General features: G+C 39.4%; 1 protein-coding gene across 1 annotated transcript in view; it reads left to right on the plus strand.

Moving 5' to 3' along the window:
- The window catches only part of DOCK10 (dedicator of cytokinesis 10), a 203,265-nt gene that overhangs the window by 152,257 nt on the left and 33,909 nt on the right, over positions 1 to 17,099 (plus strand). The window contains exons 25-33 of the mRNA XM_087819559.1: positions 1,570 to 1,639; positions 5,004 to 5,117; positions 7,187 to 7,258; positions 8,760 to 8,906; positions 12,216 to 12,299; positions 14,421 to 14,517; positions 14,955 to 14,999; positions 16,536 to 16,711; positions 16,839 to 16,955. Coding sequence (XP_087675685.1) covers positions 1,570 to 1,639; positions 5,004 to 5,117; positions 7,187 to 7,258; positions 8,760 to 8,906; positions 12,216 to 12,299; positions 14,421 to 14,517; positions 14,955 to 14,999; positions 16,536 to 16,711; positions 16,839 to 16,955 — 922 coding nt within the window. The remainder of the gene's footprint in view (positions 1 to 1,569; positions 1,640 to 5,003; positions 5,118 to 7,186; positions 7,259 to 8,759; positions 8,907 to 12,215; positions 12,300 to 14,420; positions 14,518 to 14,954; positions 15,000 to 16,535; positions 16,712 to 16,838; positions 16,956 to 17,099) is intronic.

Here is a 17,099-nt window from a genome sequence, read left to right on the forward strand (position 1 = left end):
CTTTTCTCTCATTCCCACCCCCACTCCTTATCCCTGGTAACAGCTCATCTATTCTCCAGCTCTAAAATTTTGTAACTTTAAGAAAGAAATATGTGTATGTGTATATATATAATTCTTCATCTATATATTTATAAATATATAGATAGGTAGAGATAGATAGATAGATAGAACCATACAGTATGATAGTGTGTAACCTTTGGGGATATTTTTTTTCACTCAGAATCATTCTCAGGAGAGCCATCCAGGTTGCCACATCTATCCATAGTTCCTTTCTTTTTACTTCTGAGTAGTATTTCATACCACAATAGGTTTAACAGTTCATCTGCTGAATGAATCTGGATTGTTTCCAGTTTGGGGTAGGTTTTGGGTAAACAAGTTCTCATTTCTCTGAGAGAAATGCCCAGCGTCCTTGCTGGGTTGTACGAGAATTGCATGTAGAGTTTTTAAGAAAATGTTGAATTGTTTTCCACAGTGGCTGTACCACTTCACATTCCCAAGAGATCTTTTTCTTTTTGTAAAATATTCAATTTTTCTTCAACTATTCTCACTTTGAGTTTGCCTATACTACACATTCTCCCAACATTACTAATCTGTCTGGTGACTTTGGCAATCACAATTTCCTCTTTATAGAGATCCTGTTTTGAATTAATTATTGAATCATATATTGCTAAGGTTCTTTTATAAACAAAAAATTAGTCACAGCATTCTTGGGGAAAAGATTTCTCTTGGCATTGAAATGTTTGCAGCACCTTCTGAACTTACGGGCATATTTTTAGCTTTTCTCAGAAGGAGAGTCTTTAGCCTTATTTTTAAAGTAGAGCCCGAAGCTCTGGGAAATTATGGTAACTCCAACAGCTCTACAACCAACCAGTTCTAGACCCAGATTAAAAGTCCTCAGCTGCATCTTCAATGGATGTTCTTTTCATCATGAGTATATGGGTCTGTGTTGACAAGAGTCCTACATATTTCAGCTGATAGATCTGTTGAAATTCTGAGATATTCCTAAACACTACAGCTCCACATGGAGTAACTAGAAGTGTTCATGTGAAATTATCAGCCTGCATCACCACTGCTGTAGAAACCCTACCCCAGCTAAGGAAGAAAAAAGACTCTGCATCTTAACCTAATCACTTTCTCCAAAAGCATGTACAGATAGTGCCTCTAGGTTGGAAGGGAAGCCCTGTTAAAAAGGATTATAATTTATTCAAGGTTAAGTTTTAATCAGTTACTTAAAATGATCCCTTTTCCAGGAAGATAATGTAAGCAAACATGCAGACCATAATAACACATTCAACTCGGGCAAAAAAAAAGTCTCCAAGTGATTCTGCAGTCATAGACATTACTTATATCTAGTGTTTAGAGATTTCAAGGTTGGAAATGGCTAACAGGTAATATAGATTATTAAATGCTCAGTATTGGGGCATAAGGGGGGCGAGGGAGAATCTGAAATTGGTTCATTCATTTTTTCAGTATCTAGTAAGTACCCAGTTTGCAGGCCCTCCCATGACAAACCAAATGGTGTTTTCCTGCCTTCCCCAGGAAGGCCACTGAACGTGTCTGTTTTTCCAGGGTGCTGACTGACATCGTCTCCAAGTGCCACGAGGAGCAGCTGGACCACTCCGTGCAGTCGTACATTAAGGTATGAAGTCACCACTTGGACAGTGGCCCTGTGCCCCTGTGCGTGCGGCCTGTCTCATTTCCTGTCTACGACAAGGGGAAGAGGTTTCTCTTTAGCTGGACGGTGCCCACCACCGTGATATCGAGCATTCCTCTTAGCTACTTGGAATTCCTTCTCTTTGCATTGATGGGCTAGATGTATTGTTTGAATGTCTAAATGTATAAGTAACATGTACATGTGCCAGTGAATATTCATATGGGGTTAAAAAGCAAAGGAGTTTGAGCTAGAGGAGAAAATTATTGTCCTCTAGAAATCAACATTACACTAAAAGAAATTCCTGTGTAAATGTAAGGAAGTTTCCTGTTGGTTTGCTGAATGCTCTGTGTTTCTTTTGTAGTGTTTTCTTAGCTTTTCTTGTTGTTTTCTCAGGCGGTATTTCATTTTCCCAGTTACTGTGTAGTTGTGCCTGCTTCTGGTATGTTAAGCCCCTTACCCTCCGGCATGAACCACGAGCCCATTCCATCAACTCTGCACGCTTCTTCCAGTGCCCTTCGTCAAGTCTATCTTCTCATTTCCAGTTCGCCTGTGAAGCAATGCCCGTGAACTTGCCATGATGTTTGCACCTTATAGATCCTGTCTGAATGTCATCTTCTTGAATGGAAAAAAAAAGAACCCATTCAGAGATAAATAAGAGTAGCTTAGTTCACTTTATGTTGCATAGAGACCTATATTTCTAATTTTTCTATGCATAGGTGAAATCTTTTTGAGACATAGACCTTTTTAGTTAAAAGAATTTATTTCACCAGTACATGTGGATAGACATATACCCATATATTTTAGATGTCTAGAAAAGTTACTAGAAAAGAATTTGGGGTTTGTGCTAGAATCTTGTTTGGTTTTGTTTGTTTAAAAAAAAAAAAAGTTCCTGTAAAAGGAAAAAAACTCGAAATTTCATTCTGGAGTGAACTCCTCTGAGATACCAATCAGTGAGAAATTTTTTTATTACAATTTTATATCAATTTATTTTCTACCTGCCAGAAATGTTAGATGTTTTCCCAGATACCTAAGTGTAAGTTTGCACCCGTCCTTAAAATAGCTCATATGCCAACAATTGTTAGTTACTTCACAATCATTTCCCTCTGCTCTAATTTTACTCAATAAGATCTACATTTTATTTTCAGAAAGCCAAATTCTCCTATAAATGCCTTTTTAGTTTGCTCTCTGTTTAAGATAGAGTCTTTGCTTCCTTTTATAGGGCATTGATGAATTTATATTCAACAGAACCATCTTCAGCACTTTCACTCTGTCAATGCTTACCTCAGTTTCATTTCACTCTCCAAAGGGGCTGACACCAAAAAAAAAAAAAAATCTCCAGTCCACATTACTCAAAATCCTCTCCATTTCAAATAAGTATTGTGTCCCTTGTACCAATGGAATCATTGAAAATGACCTTAAGAACCCACTGGTGTTGAGACATTTTTGTGACAGTCAAATCTGGATCTTACAAGAACCTTAAACTTAGCTCTCAGACTCTGTATGTGACACTCTTGGAGAAGTATATTGGAAATGCATCCTGGGAAGGCCTTTATTTTTAGCCAGGGTGAAGTATCCTGATGAGATCATTAGATTTTGCATATAGGAGACTGCTTACTTAGCTTGCTCTGAATGGGTTTAAATCCAGAAATACACCTATGTGGAATTTCAAACTGATAACAATTCCTAAAGATGTTTCATAACACATTTTGATAAATCTAAAACAAATACAGCCCAACACATATAAGCAACTGGAATCTTATTCTGGAAAGAGCAATAAACTAGCAAGTGGGAACCTAGATTCTAGTCAAGGTTAAATAGTTAACTTTAGCAGTCACTTTTCTCCTCTGTGAAGTGAGATGGGATGGACCAGCTGACCATCCAACTCTATGATTCTGTGATTGAGCTCCTATTGCAGTAAATGGTTGACACTCTGACCTTGACCAAGGAGTCTGATTTTTTTTTTACCCTTGGTGGGAAAAGTTATTATTTAACATGTAGGTAGATATTAAGCCCCAGAACTAGGAGTGTAATGAAAACTGATGGCCTGGTAACTATATAGGCTTTGATGTCCTTGAGAGATGTGATATTCAATGAAACTGATATTTATTCAGAAGCAAACCAAACACCATTTCAAGTTCAGTGGTGCTAAATGCTGCTAACTCATCCATCTACGGTATCCAAAGCACACATTTACACCATGTCTCTTTCAAAAATGTATGTCTAAAGTTAATCTAATGAAATGCCACGGTTTACAGAAATTCGTGGCACTGACTTGTTATAGCCAAAATTTTAAAATAATATTTCAGAGCTAGTTGTAATGACCTTGGGCCTAAATAACTGTGCATGATATTAGGTGGTTATGACATTACCCTCACATGAGTCATAATCCATGGGGGTGGGAGTGGAATCATATTACCCTTGGTTTTAGCTGGTTTCATACATCTCTTAGCTTTGTCTTTCTCCCCGGGGATGAACTTGGAGAAGTCAGGCCCCATCATGGCACTTAACTGGCAATGAGCTATGAAGTTCAAACAAGTAACTACAGATCCGAATGTGAATGGGCCTCTGCTTTGAGTTTCTTGCCTGCCTTCCCTCTAGATTATAATGAAGTCTGAATGGTGAATATCCTGAAGAAATGACCTCCCTTGAGGCAAACCCAACTCATAAGTAAAATATAATTCAGTAAAAAGCATTTTATATTTGAAATATACGTGCAAAAAATTGATGCTGATATCCTTAAATAGATGAAAGAATACTGAAAACTAAAACCATTACATGCACTCCATGGTGCATGCCTAAACCAATCTTTTGAGAACTAAAAAAGTGAGCAGCATGTTATCTTACTAATGGCGAATGTCCGTGACCCTTGGGCAGCTGTGTCTAAGCATGAGGTGGTAGACCCTGGGCACGTGGGGAGCTCACCTACTGGCCTCTGGAAGGCACCTGCTTCCCCACGTGGCTCTTTGAGTGGGTGCTCTACCCTTTCAGGATGAAGAATGCTACCATGCTACCTGTTACCAGTGGAAGGAAGGAGAAGGGGAAATGTGTCCTAAGTAGGTGGGTCAAAGCCCTCCGTGTTTCCTTGAACCTGCTAAATTGTTCCCTGAATCTTTCTTTTGATTTCTATAAAAAGAGTTTCAAGGAGAGCTTGGGTGAGCCAGGTCTACCTGTGCAAAGCCCTAAATAGGAACAGGTGCGCACTACTCTTCCCATTGGGCCTTCATTGATTTCATGACAAAATCTGGCATGAGCAGATAATTTTCAGTTATGAGTCATTCATGGAACATAATTTTTGAAGCTTTGGTTTCTTAAAACATTTTACTTATTTCATCTTTTGGATTTTCTTCAGTTCGTGTTCAAGACCAGGGCATACAAGGAGAGAACGATGCATGAGGAACTGGCTAAAAATGTGACTGGTCTTTTGAAATCAAATGACTCAACAACAATTAAGCATGTCTTGAAGGTAAGGAATTTAAAGACAATTCTTTCATTGTTAGTATGAAGTTTACTCTCACCCCCAGAAGATGATAAGATCCACTGATTTTTCACAGATCATTTCTCTTGTAGTTTCTAGCATAAGCTTCATATTGAAACTGTAGCAAATAAAAGTATTAAGCAAGAGGTCTATGTCAACAGAACAGATCACCTGAAGAAGTAGAATGGACCTAAGTTAAGTCCTTTGACCTAAGGACAGAGTGTTTATGAAGAGTTCTCTAAAACACTAAAAAATTATTCTAAGCGTAGCAAAACTCAAGTTTGCTGGGTTTATTAGGCACAGTAAGAGAAAATATACCAACAAAAAGATTAATGATACGTTAATGGACATATGGACAGCAGAGAGGAAGCCAAGAAACAGCTACTCTTTGACTCCAGAAAGTTGAAACACATAAAGAAGAGATGGTAAAAAGTTTATGAAAAGACAACTCTAAATTATCATAGAAGAGTGAACTTAGTCCCCAGCTTAATTAATTATCTATCATGACTTGACAGATGGATAATTGATTAGTAAGTAGCTAGGAAGACAAGGCAGGATCAATGAGAATCAACATGAGTTCACTAAAATCAAATTGTTCTGATTCAAGCAATTTGTTTAAATTGCTCTTATGAGAGATTCATTTAGTTCATTCAATGAACATGTTTTTAGTGCCTCCCATGTGGCAGGCACCATCCTTAGCACTTGACACGCACCAAAGAATAAAAGTTCCCAGCCCTTGGGGAGTTTACATTCTACTGGGAAATAAAAACAATAAACTACAGACACAATAACAAAGTTAATTAATTGTATGTTAGAAACTGAGCAGTAGTACAAGAAAAGAAAATGCCAAGCAGGTCAGAGGAATTGGGAGCACTGGGGTGCAGGGTGACATTTGCAGTTTTGAAAAGAATGGTCAGGATAGAGCTCACAGAGAAGGTAGAACCTGAGCAAAATAAATATAAAGGAGGTGAGGGCGCTTATGTGGATGCTTAGAGAAGAACATTAAATGTAGAGGGGAGACCTGTATAAAGCCCTAAGGCAGCAACGTGCCTGGGTGACCCTGAAGGATGACTCGTGGGCTTCCTCCAGGGCCTACTTAACCTCACTCCTGAGCTTACCCTTCACAGGGAAAATCTTTACGTCCAAGTACAACCCTAGAACCAAGGGGGGAGCAGTTTGCCATGGAAGAGAGACCAGTTTGTAGACAACACTTGGAAGTGCAGGCTGGACAGTCACACATGTACCAAGTCACATGCAAGACAGAGACTTGGGTGACAAGAGGGGATAGGCCAGGGTTCTTTTCTCCCCAGGTCCTCACATTCTGGTACCACATTCCAAGTTGTTACGGAGTGTATTTGTCAAGGTAGGATGATCAAACTTTGTTTAGCATGACTTCAAACTTTTAGATATTTGGACATCTGCCTTCCATTTTTAATGGAAATGCTAGCCCTGGAAATGCTAGGGGTGCACCTGCTAAGATATATTTTAATATAGGAAGTTTTTAGTTTTGTTTAGATAAGTGAAACAAATAGAACCCCATGAATAAATATTTCATAAGATTACTCTTTAATTAACCATGCCACATAAACTGGTATCTTGTTTTAAATATTCTTCAAGGTGACAGAGAAACTGAAATGTCTGCCATTTACTTTTACTCTTAGGACTTTGATAAAGGTCATCCTAACACAATGGAGACCATACTGTTGCTCTGATGCATTCACTTTCAAAAAATACATTTTAAAATAACGATTTTATGCCTGGCTGGCATGGCTCAGTGTTTGAGCATTGACCCATGAACCAGGAGGTCACAGTTCAATTCCCGGTCAGGGCACATGCCCAGGGTGTGGGCTCGATCCCCAGTGGGGGGCGTGCAGGAGGCAGCCGATCAATGACTCTCTCGTCATGATGTTTCCATCTCTCTTTCCCTCTTCCTTCCACTCCCTAAAATCAATTTTAAAAAGATAAAGATTTTATAATATTACAAGTTGTAAAGAATAAAATTATCATTATTTAACCTAGGAGAACAAATTTTTTACTGCCTTTTCTTTTCCTAACAGCATTCCTGGTTCTTCTTTGCAATTATCCTGAAATCAATGGCACAGCACTTGATTGACACAAATAAAATTCAGGTAAGAATCGTAGGTAATAAAGCGCTACCCAACAATTATGCTAAAGAGCATGCTGTCAGTAGTTCCATTTGCATTTATTTAGTAAATCTTAGCAATATGTGCTCATTGCTTTTTAAGTGGGAGAAGTGACTGGGGGTCGCATTATCCTCTGGGGTTTTTATTTCTGCGCCCTACAAGGCTGGGTGCTCAGAATTGTATAAAACTATGGCTCAGTCTAACAGTGATTTTTGTGTTTCTATCTCTAGTGGAAATGTGAGTTTAATGTTAAAGCCAACTTGTCAAGACGAATGAGTCTTACGTATCTCATGCAAAAGGGCTGTGTAGAGACTGGGATGGGAAACCTTGGCCGCCTAGAACATTCCCCTCATGTGCAGGAGTTCAGGCAGCAAGAGTGGATTCCTGGGCCTAAGGGTGGTCTTTAGGGACCCATGGGGTTTGACTGGATGCATCACATGTAATCTCACAGCCAAGCCATTTTGCATTTTGTGGCAAAAATCTCAACTCTGAAGTCCCACTGGCACCCCTTGTGGCAAATGCTGAGACCATGCAGTTAAGACGCTCTGAGTAAGGTCTGAGAGCCTAACATAAAATACATGGCGATTAGAGCTGATGATGAAGGTGGCTAAGAAAATAACTTAAATGTTCTTATAAATAAATAAGGTGACAGATGTGTTAATTAACTAGATGAGGGGAATTCTTTCACACTGTGCATATGTTTCAAAATATCCTGATCTACACTTTAAATATCTTACAATTTTTTATGTCAGTTATACCTCAATATAGCTGAAATAAAATTTTTAAAAAGATTAGCTATAACTTACTACTTATGAGAGGACATTTCAAGCCTGTATTTGTACTCATTCAGTTATTCATTCATTGATTTCTTATATTGATTATTGAGGGATTTCTAGTTTTAAAAAATGAAAGTAATTGATTTTTAACTAAATTGAGAACTATGTGTCAAGGAAAATCTAGAATAATATTTATTAAACCATTAACAGCTTTTACTTCCTAAAAAGGAATGGAGGGGCATTAAGATGTGAGAGGTAATATAGTCAATAACATAATGACTATGTATGGTACCCGAGTACTAGACTTATAGGGGGGATCACCTCATAATTTATATGAATGTCTAACCACTATGCTGTACACCTGAAACTAATATAGTATTTTATGTCAACTGTAATTGAAATAAAAGATGTGAGGAGCCCTAGAAAATGTTACATTGTTTTAATAGTTTTCAATTAATATATGTTATAATTTACTTTTTTAATGAAAACATGAAAATTTTCTTGGCCAAAATAGAAGGAAACATTAAATGAAAATGATGGAAATCATGACCTTGAAATTAAAGGGGCTTCTATTTTATTATCGCATTCAAGTTTTCAAAAGGACTCTTTATTTGACAATATGTAAAATGAAGTAAGTCTTCCAGTTTCTTTTTTTCAGGCTTTGTATTTCACATGCCACATTATAAAGAAACGGTCCATTCTTTTCTTAGCTTCCTAGGGCTCAAAGATTTCCTGAATCTTACCAAAATGAATTGGACAACCTTGTCATGGTCCTAGCTGATCACATGATTTGGAAATACAAAGACGCCCTTGAAGAAACAAGAAGGGCCAACCACAGCATCGCCAGGTTTCTCAAGGTACAGTCACGAGGTCACAGTTCTCTTCAGGCCCCAAGCTAAGGGACGCGAGATATTCTCCATGTTAATCGATTTGGGTCTTCATTTAAGATGAGCAGTCACATCTACCACTGTTCCATGGACACCTTTATCTATCTTTCCTGCTTGAAATACCTTTTAGGTGTTATTTTTCCCAAGTCGGAGTCTCAGATCAGAGACCAAGGTTAGGTAAGAGTACCCATTTGAGTGTGGTCAAATCATAGTACTTTTAAATATTTTTGAAGAAAAAAATAAAATTTTTGAAGCAGAAGCTACACTGAGGCAATATTATTACTCAGGTTTTTCTGCCCTTGAAGCGATGTCTGGATTGACTGTAGTTGTAACTTGGATGTCAAATAGCCACTTTGGGGGAACTTGGGGGAAATTTAGCATTTTTGTTATATTACCTCCAGGCTCTTTTTTCACTTGATGAAAATATTATGCACTAATTATATAAGAGGAAAATTATCACTTAAAGTATTGAGCCACAACTGACTACACCAGATATGTATGGAAATTAGTTATATTTCTTTGGTTTATAGCCATTCATATTGAATTGAGAAGAAAAAATTGCAAAGTCAAATAAAAGCTAATGCAGAATCATGGTTTATCATCTATATCGCGCTCGACTAAAAAGATAATGTTCTTTTTCTATTTCTTCTTTTGTCTAACTGTGGACTATTGTAAACTTGATGAAGCCACTTATCTTGTTTCTTTATGGTAGACACCAGAACACACTGGAAAAGTGTGAGAATTTATAAATAAATATTAATAATATCAGTTCTGAGGCCAAGGAGGTAGATGGAAAATTAACCTGAGTTGTCTTTGATGAGTTTTAATAGTTTTAATTCAGTCTAATTTCTCTTTTAATATCTTTGTTCTCATCTTGAATGTATTTTTCCTTCAGTGTTTGCCTCTCGTTTTTGCTTTTTTCTTACTTCTAGAAAGAGAAATAGATGGTCAGGGGGAAGGGAATAAAGGAGAGGAAAACTTACTTTAGTTTTCTACTACATTTCAAGACCTACGGGAATAAAGTTTATGACTGTGCTGGTAGTTCATTTGAAGTGCTTTATAGAAGAGGAAATTTTGAAATGTAACTGCAACACCATAGTTATGCCAAGGTGGTTTCCAAGAATGGAGAAAGCCGTATATCTGGCGTGGGCATATAAATATATCCTGGGTTTGAATGTGCCAAAGCCTGCTATAAATTATTTTCTAGTCTTGTAAAAAGTTAATATAAATTATTTTAAAACAAAAGCAGCAGCCCTAGAGCTTCTGCACCTGGGGTTAAGAAGATGCTGGGAAGGACCAGACACGGGACCCGTGACAGGAGAGACGCACGTGATGCCTGACTGCAGGAGTTCTCTGTACAGGAAGAAGGCTGATTCCACTCATCTTGTGCCTTAGCAGTGACCCCCTCCCTCCTCACTGCCCCTTAGAAACAGGGTGACAGGGTCAGCATATAGATGTTTCAATCTCGAGAAGCCTCAAGTGGGTTTTCCTAGATCACCATCGTCTCCAGTTATGGGGGCTGGAGCTTGGCCTCCTTCACAAGCTCACAGCCTGCTCTGTAGAGTATCCCCAGGAGCCCCTGGAAGGTGGTGCTTGCTCCTGCTCTGGTTTGGTGACAGGATCACCACCCCCTTCTCCATCGAGTCAAAGGGCCCTTGCATCTTCACCAAAGACATCCCCAAGGTCCCTTTTCTCCTGCCCTTTCCTGAGAAGTTTCTAGAGCTCACAGTTGTACTCGAGGGTCTTCCTCTCTGTGCAAGGTGAGATCCAAGCCTCTCTCAGCAGGAAGGAGACAGCAGGGGTCCTCTGGGGAGAGAGCTCCATGCGGGGGATATTCCGAGGGTGACCACGTGGGGACTTCCTCCTACAGACGGAGAGCCTGGAAGGATCTGACACACCCGCTGGGGGCCTGCACAGTGCAGGGGACCCTAAAGGCCCTCATCCCCTTGTGACTCTGCTGAGCCTGTGATTATGCTCTGGTGTCCACCTCTCCCACTCTTCTTCTGGGAGAAGAAAGGAGTCATGGAAAGAACTTAAATTCACATTGAAAATGAAGCTATAGATGAGGCAATATACTATTATGGAATGAATACATACATTAAAAACTCCAAAGGAAAAAGGGAAAAAGAGAAAGGAAAAACAAAATAGCTCTTGTTTATGCACAGGCCTATTTCACTGGGAGACTTTGCACTCGTATACCACATATAGCAACATTTTATGTCCAGTCCTTCTGAGAAAAGAGATTTGTGAGTAACATTGAGGAGAAATCCTAAAAATGCAAAACCATTGCACTGGACCATCCTAGATCTTTTGGACAATTCAGAAGCATTCCTTCCTGAGTGGTGCAGCAGTGAGAAACTTTCCCAAGCAGTTTTACACACAAGTGAATGGATAGAATGAAACACAATGATGACCCCCATAAATACAGGATGGGGCAAAAGTCGGTTTATAGCCGTGAATCAGAAAGCACAGTTTATTTTGTATGATTATTTATTAATAATTGTATTCTTTTCCATACAAGCAACTGTAAACCTTCTTTTGCCCCAGCCTGTGTGGTCCACGCCTCCTACTTCGTACTTTGCCACTGCGGTCGTCGGCCACGGTGGCTTGGTCACTGGTTGCAGGGCCATCGGTGTTTTGGAGAAAGAGTGGGTGCTGTGCCAGCCTGGAATGCTTGCCCGTCTCCTGCCAGCCTAGCTGCTGTTTAACACGCTCATCACAGTTAAGAGGGTTTGACAACACAGGACACAGTGGGCAGCTCCCCGAGAGAAGCCTCGGCTCTCTCCCCTTCGCTCTTCGAATTCAAGCGGCCTCAGCCGAAAGCAAAGCCGCTCTGCTGAAGGAGGCCAGTGAGATTTTAGGTTTTCCTGACCCATCTCTGCCACCCCCGTTCCTTCCCAGAGCTGGACAGCAGGAATGAAATTGCTAAAGGAACAATAATAAAATGTAACTAACTTTAAAAAACAGACAAGTAAATGCTAAAACTTTCCATATTAAAGGGAAAAGGCTCGACTATTTCATTGCAAAACTCCAAGTGCTGTTGTATAAAATTGATTAATATGGGTCTGTAACTTTCTGATGTGTGTACTACATCTAACATTTTTAACTAGTTGTCATGTGTGGACAAAGGCTTAAACATAATGTAGAGATTTTTAAAACACTTACGATACAACACATTTAATTAAATGTTATTTTATTCCAATACTTTCATTATCTTTTCCAAAATCTTTAATGATCCTTAGAGTAGAAATGTCTGACTTTGAAATTGTGTCTTTCCAGCGTTGCTTTACCTTTATGGACCGGGGCTTCGTGTTCAAGATCGTTAACAACTACATCAGCATGTTCTCCTCCGGTGAACTCAAGGTAAGGCCCAAGTGCGGGCGTGACTGCTCTCTCAGCTACGGCTTTATAAATAAGTAAAGCGGTCTCTGTCCATGTCTGCCGAAAACATCAACTTATCCATTCTCTGCATCAAAAAAATCATGTCTGTACCAACGAGAGGCAGTCTTTTAAATGGCTCATCTGCTGAGTAAGTCTCCCAAGTCCTTCCTTAATGGGGAGCAAAGGAGAGTGGAGTGAAAGCGTTTACATTTTGCTTCTATGTCCTGTGGGGGTGAAGGAGGGGTGCCTTTCAGCTGCAGTCTTTACAGAACACTTTGCTCAGGACTGTGTTGGTTTTAGCACTGAAAGTCCCACTCCCTGGAGATTCTTCAGTCTTGGGCAAAATGGACAGTTGGTCACCCCACCTAAATAGGGGCCACACGTTGGGAGATAGGAAGGGAACAGTGCTCTAGAGAGGAGTGGTTCTCAAAGTGTGGTTCCTAGGCCAGTGTGATAGCAACACCTCAGAACTCAAGTCTGTGTTGTATCAAGACTTCCAGGTGATTTTTATGCACACTCAAGTCTGAAGACCACTGAGCCACAGTATGGCATATGCTGAAGAGAAATACGCCTGTTAACGGGCCAGGCCATGAAAGTTGTATCAGTGAAGGTTGGTTGGGTTGCAAGCAACAGAAGCTTACTCCAGTCTGAGTAAAAGGAAATTTACTGGAAGGATATTGGGAGTAAACAGCATCAGTGTAAAGAGCTGGAGAACTAGACTTGGAAAAGAGCTAGAGCACAAGAAGAATTGCCCAGGAGGAAGCATGTGTCCAAGGTTTACTGCTTCTTAAATGATAGCATTCTGCTTAAGATCTGCATTCCAGAAAGGAAGTGTGGTCAGCCTGCTCTAGGTCACATGCCTGCCTCTTAGGAGGAAAGACGGGGCACATGAATGGTTACTCATTAACCTTCACCTATTGGGGAGGAGGTTAGCCCTGAAGGAGAAATTATCTAGATATTGGGAAATAATAACCAATGTGGAAAGGACAAAAATAAATAATGCTCATCTTACAGCCTCTCGTGTCATGCTTCGGAGCCTGAACATTACTTTTTTTTGGCAGTTTTGATCAAGAGAATTACATAATTACAGATCATTTGGTTTTGAGCATCCAATTCTCTCTATAAATAATTTTTGTAAAACTGTTCTTTATTAGTGCTCTAATTATGCATGAAATTTGCAGAATGTCCATTTAGATATAATTCCAGTAGACCTAAATTAGATAGTCTTTCAAAGACCAAACAAAGGTTCTCAATGAAGAATAATTAACATATAATTTAACTGTGCTCTTCTTTGCCTCCATGTACAAAGGATTAAGTTAAATATTATCTGTAAATTGCAGTATTTTACATTATTGACTAAAGTTGCCACAAAATATAATTCTAAAATATCCAAGCAAATGGAATATATTTTTTGTTAGCTGATATTAGCAAATATAATGCACACGATCTGAGTCTTAAAAATTGATTGCTTACCTTACATGAGAGTGAAAACAGTATAGTTATGAACATGCTGATAATTCCCTCTTATGTGGTGGTTCTTAGCTCAGGTATGACAGTCGTCTTAGACCATGTCTGGACTCCGTTTGTCACTGTGCTATTCAAAACATGATTGAAAAGACAGACCTGTTTGCAAGAGCAGGGAAGAGGTAGAATTAATAATATGTCCTGAGAACAAACGTCATCCGGAGAGAGATTCACTTTCCCTTTTTATTGTCTTCCTTAGCTCCGTGGGTCATAGGAGTTGACTGTAGTGATCTGTTCTAGGATGTGAGTGTGGTTGTAGAGCTGTGTGCATTTGGTGAGGTACTATTTTTCGCAAAATAAACATGTTATGATATAAGCTTAAAGAAGAGGGGGGGAAATGACTCAGTAAGGTAGGTTACAAATGAGATGACTTCCTGAGGAGGCCTTGACCAATCTCCCCACACAGGAGGGCATTTACCCCTACAGAGGGACAGAATTCTTTAAACTTAACAATTAGCAGGTGGTCACACAAAAGTAACCGCATCTTCTTTTTAGGTGCTAGAGTCCAGTGCAGATCCTTTGTTTTTATTAGTTTTCTTGGTGTGTAAATACTAGTCACCCGGCTTGTCTCTTTTGCAGACCTTATGCCAGTATAAATTTGATTTTCTTCAAGAAGTGTGTCAGCATGAGCACTTCATCCCTCTGTGCCTCCCCATAAGATCGGCAAACATTCCAGGTAATCATTCCCAGAGTTTTCTTCAGCCCCTACAAAGCGAACACTTTTATCTGTTTCTTTGTTCATTGTTTTCCTGTTTCCTCAATCTTGGTTTTGCTTGAAGTTGTTGAATGGGCATTAGGCCCAGATAATCAGATTAAAATGCAAAAGAAATTATTGGCCTGTGGTAATGAATACAGCTCTATAATTCTCAATGTTTCTCTATGTTTCCTTTTGCATTAAAGAGAAGGCCAACGGCAAAATTATAAAATTGGTGATTCTTTTTAATGAAACAAACAAGGCATTTGTCTTGAGAAAAACAAAGCTTTATCGAAGCAACTCACATTTTAGGACAATATATTTTAATTTTTTAGTATACATTACACATAGTTAATGAATATAGTGTGTATCTGAGTGTGGATATATCTGAACTTGTTGTTTATTTATATTAAATCCAGATCCTTTGACACCTTCAGAATCAACTCAAGAGTTACATGCATCAGGTAAATAATGAAATGTTATATGATATCACCTAAGCGTCAATGACCACATCATAGTCCAGTACCACTGATGAGTATAGATACTACCGACTTCAAGTTTTTAGGTGCTAATAAATAGCCATATATTTAATACCATATAGTCAAAATAAGCAAATATTGTCTGAACTTTTCTCTAGTCACAGATAATGAAATAATTCCCCAACTTGAATTATTTCATATTTTATTCTCTAATGCTTGACTTTTTGTAATTTCTCAAAGTACCTGGAATTTCCTTAGCATATATTATACATAAAATTCCCAGCTACACATAATAGCATGCTTGTTCAATGTAACTGGCTTTATATACTTCTTTTAATAAACTACAACTTGGTTTTGGCTATTTTTTCAAGATTGATATTATTAGAACCATGTAAATGGAATATAACTGGAATATTCCAATGGTGCATTATATAAATCAAAACTACCTTACCGGTTGTTGTGAAAATTAACTAAGATAATGCTTATAAAGTGCTTAGCCTGGTGTTGACACACAGTATGTGTTCTATAAGTGGGTCCTAGTCCTATTATTAACAGTTACACTTAGGAAGCACGTTGGACAATTCTGAACGAATGCACTATTACTGGAAATTTTAACATTCCTTTCGTGGTAATTCAGGCTCAACATTTTGCAGCTTCCCGTGGTTTTCCTCTCTCCCTGCTCTTTCATATCCTTCAGACAACTTGTCCTGCTGATGTTACTTCTGCTACTTCCATCCTGCTCCCCCAGGCCCTCTCATTTCTCCCCTCTCTCCACTACTGCTACAGCCTCTTTTATGATATCCCTTACCCTATGTCTCCCTGCATTCTAATTAATTTACATCCTGCCATATTAGTAAATCAGTAGAGCACGGGTCTAATTGAGCCACTGGTCTCAAAGCCCTTAGTGACTTGTCTCCTACAGAAATGTAAATGGGATTTCTACAGAAGCACAAATAGCAGAGAAACCTAAATGCCAGCTAAGGAATCTGTACTTAAGTCCCCCATCCTCTAGCCCCAGTGTGGCTCAAATCTTAATTCTCACACTCTTCTTTTGGGTGCTGTGTTTACTGGGCCCCAGGCCTGTATTCCCCACATCCCTGCTTTCAGAACCCTGTGCTATCGAAACCCTGTCCCTTCTTCCAATGTCCTCACCTTCCCCCACTGCCTCCAAATCTTCAGCATCCTCAATGGCCCATTTCAGCATATCGCTTACAGTGGAACATTTCCTGATTCCTTCAGACAGAAGATTTAGGTTTGTCTCGTCTCAGCTGTAACACTGTAGATATGTCACTTTCCTGGAACTTGATATTTGACATCACGCATTATCTGCATTAGTATTCGCACGATATCCCCCTATCTTACTGAGCGTTCCTCTCTCGTATGTCTCATCTCTGTGGCAAGACTGTATCCCCCAATCGTCCTGGTATTGGGAGGGGTTGATAGTTGTCTGATAAACCTGTCTTGATTATAAAGTGAACATCTGATTTTCGATAACACGGTCTCTTTACTTGCCTCACAAAGATATGCCCGAATACTCGGTCACGAATGAATTCTGCCGCAAGCACTTCTTGATCGGGATTCTGCTCCGAGAGGTTGGCTTTGCTCTGCAGGAAGACCAGGATGTCAGGCACTTAGCTCTAGCTGTCCTCAAAAACCTAATGGCTAAGCATTCATTTGATGATCGATACAGAGAACCAGTAAGTGGTCCTCCTCTCTCCCTTCCCTAAACACCATTTAATGGCACACTGCATTAAACCCGTAATCAAACCTAGGGGCCTATTGATTTTTACATGAATCATTTCTTTTGACTCCCCTCTCACCTAGAGAAAGCAGGCCCAGATAGCCAGTTTGTACATGCCCCTCTATGGCATGCTTCTGGACAACATGCCCAGGATTTACCTGAAGGACCTGTATCCTTTCACGATCAACACATCGAACCAGGTAAGTCTGCACCCTCCCTCCAATGTGTGTGTCTTTGAATAAAGAGTTTGCCTTTTTTATATGTTTGCCCTGAATACCACTTCCGCTCACTTGTGAGTGACTAAGGATTGATCAGCACTTCTTGCAAGGTGTTTCTGAGACGTT

The sequence above is a fragment of the Miniopterus natalensis genome, chromosome 8 (assembly GCF_054644295.1).
Source record: "Miniopterus natalensis isolate mMinNat1 chromosome 8, mMinNat1.hap1, whole genome shotgun sequence".
Lineage (NCBI taxonomy): Eukaryota > Metazoa > Chordata > Mammalia > Chiroptera > Miniopteridae > Miniopterus > Miniopterus natalensis.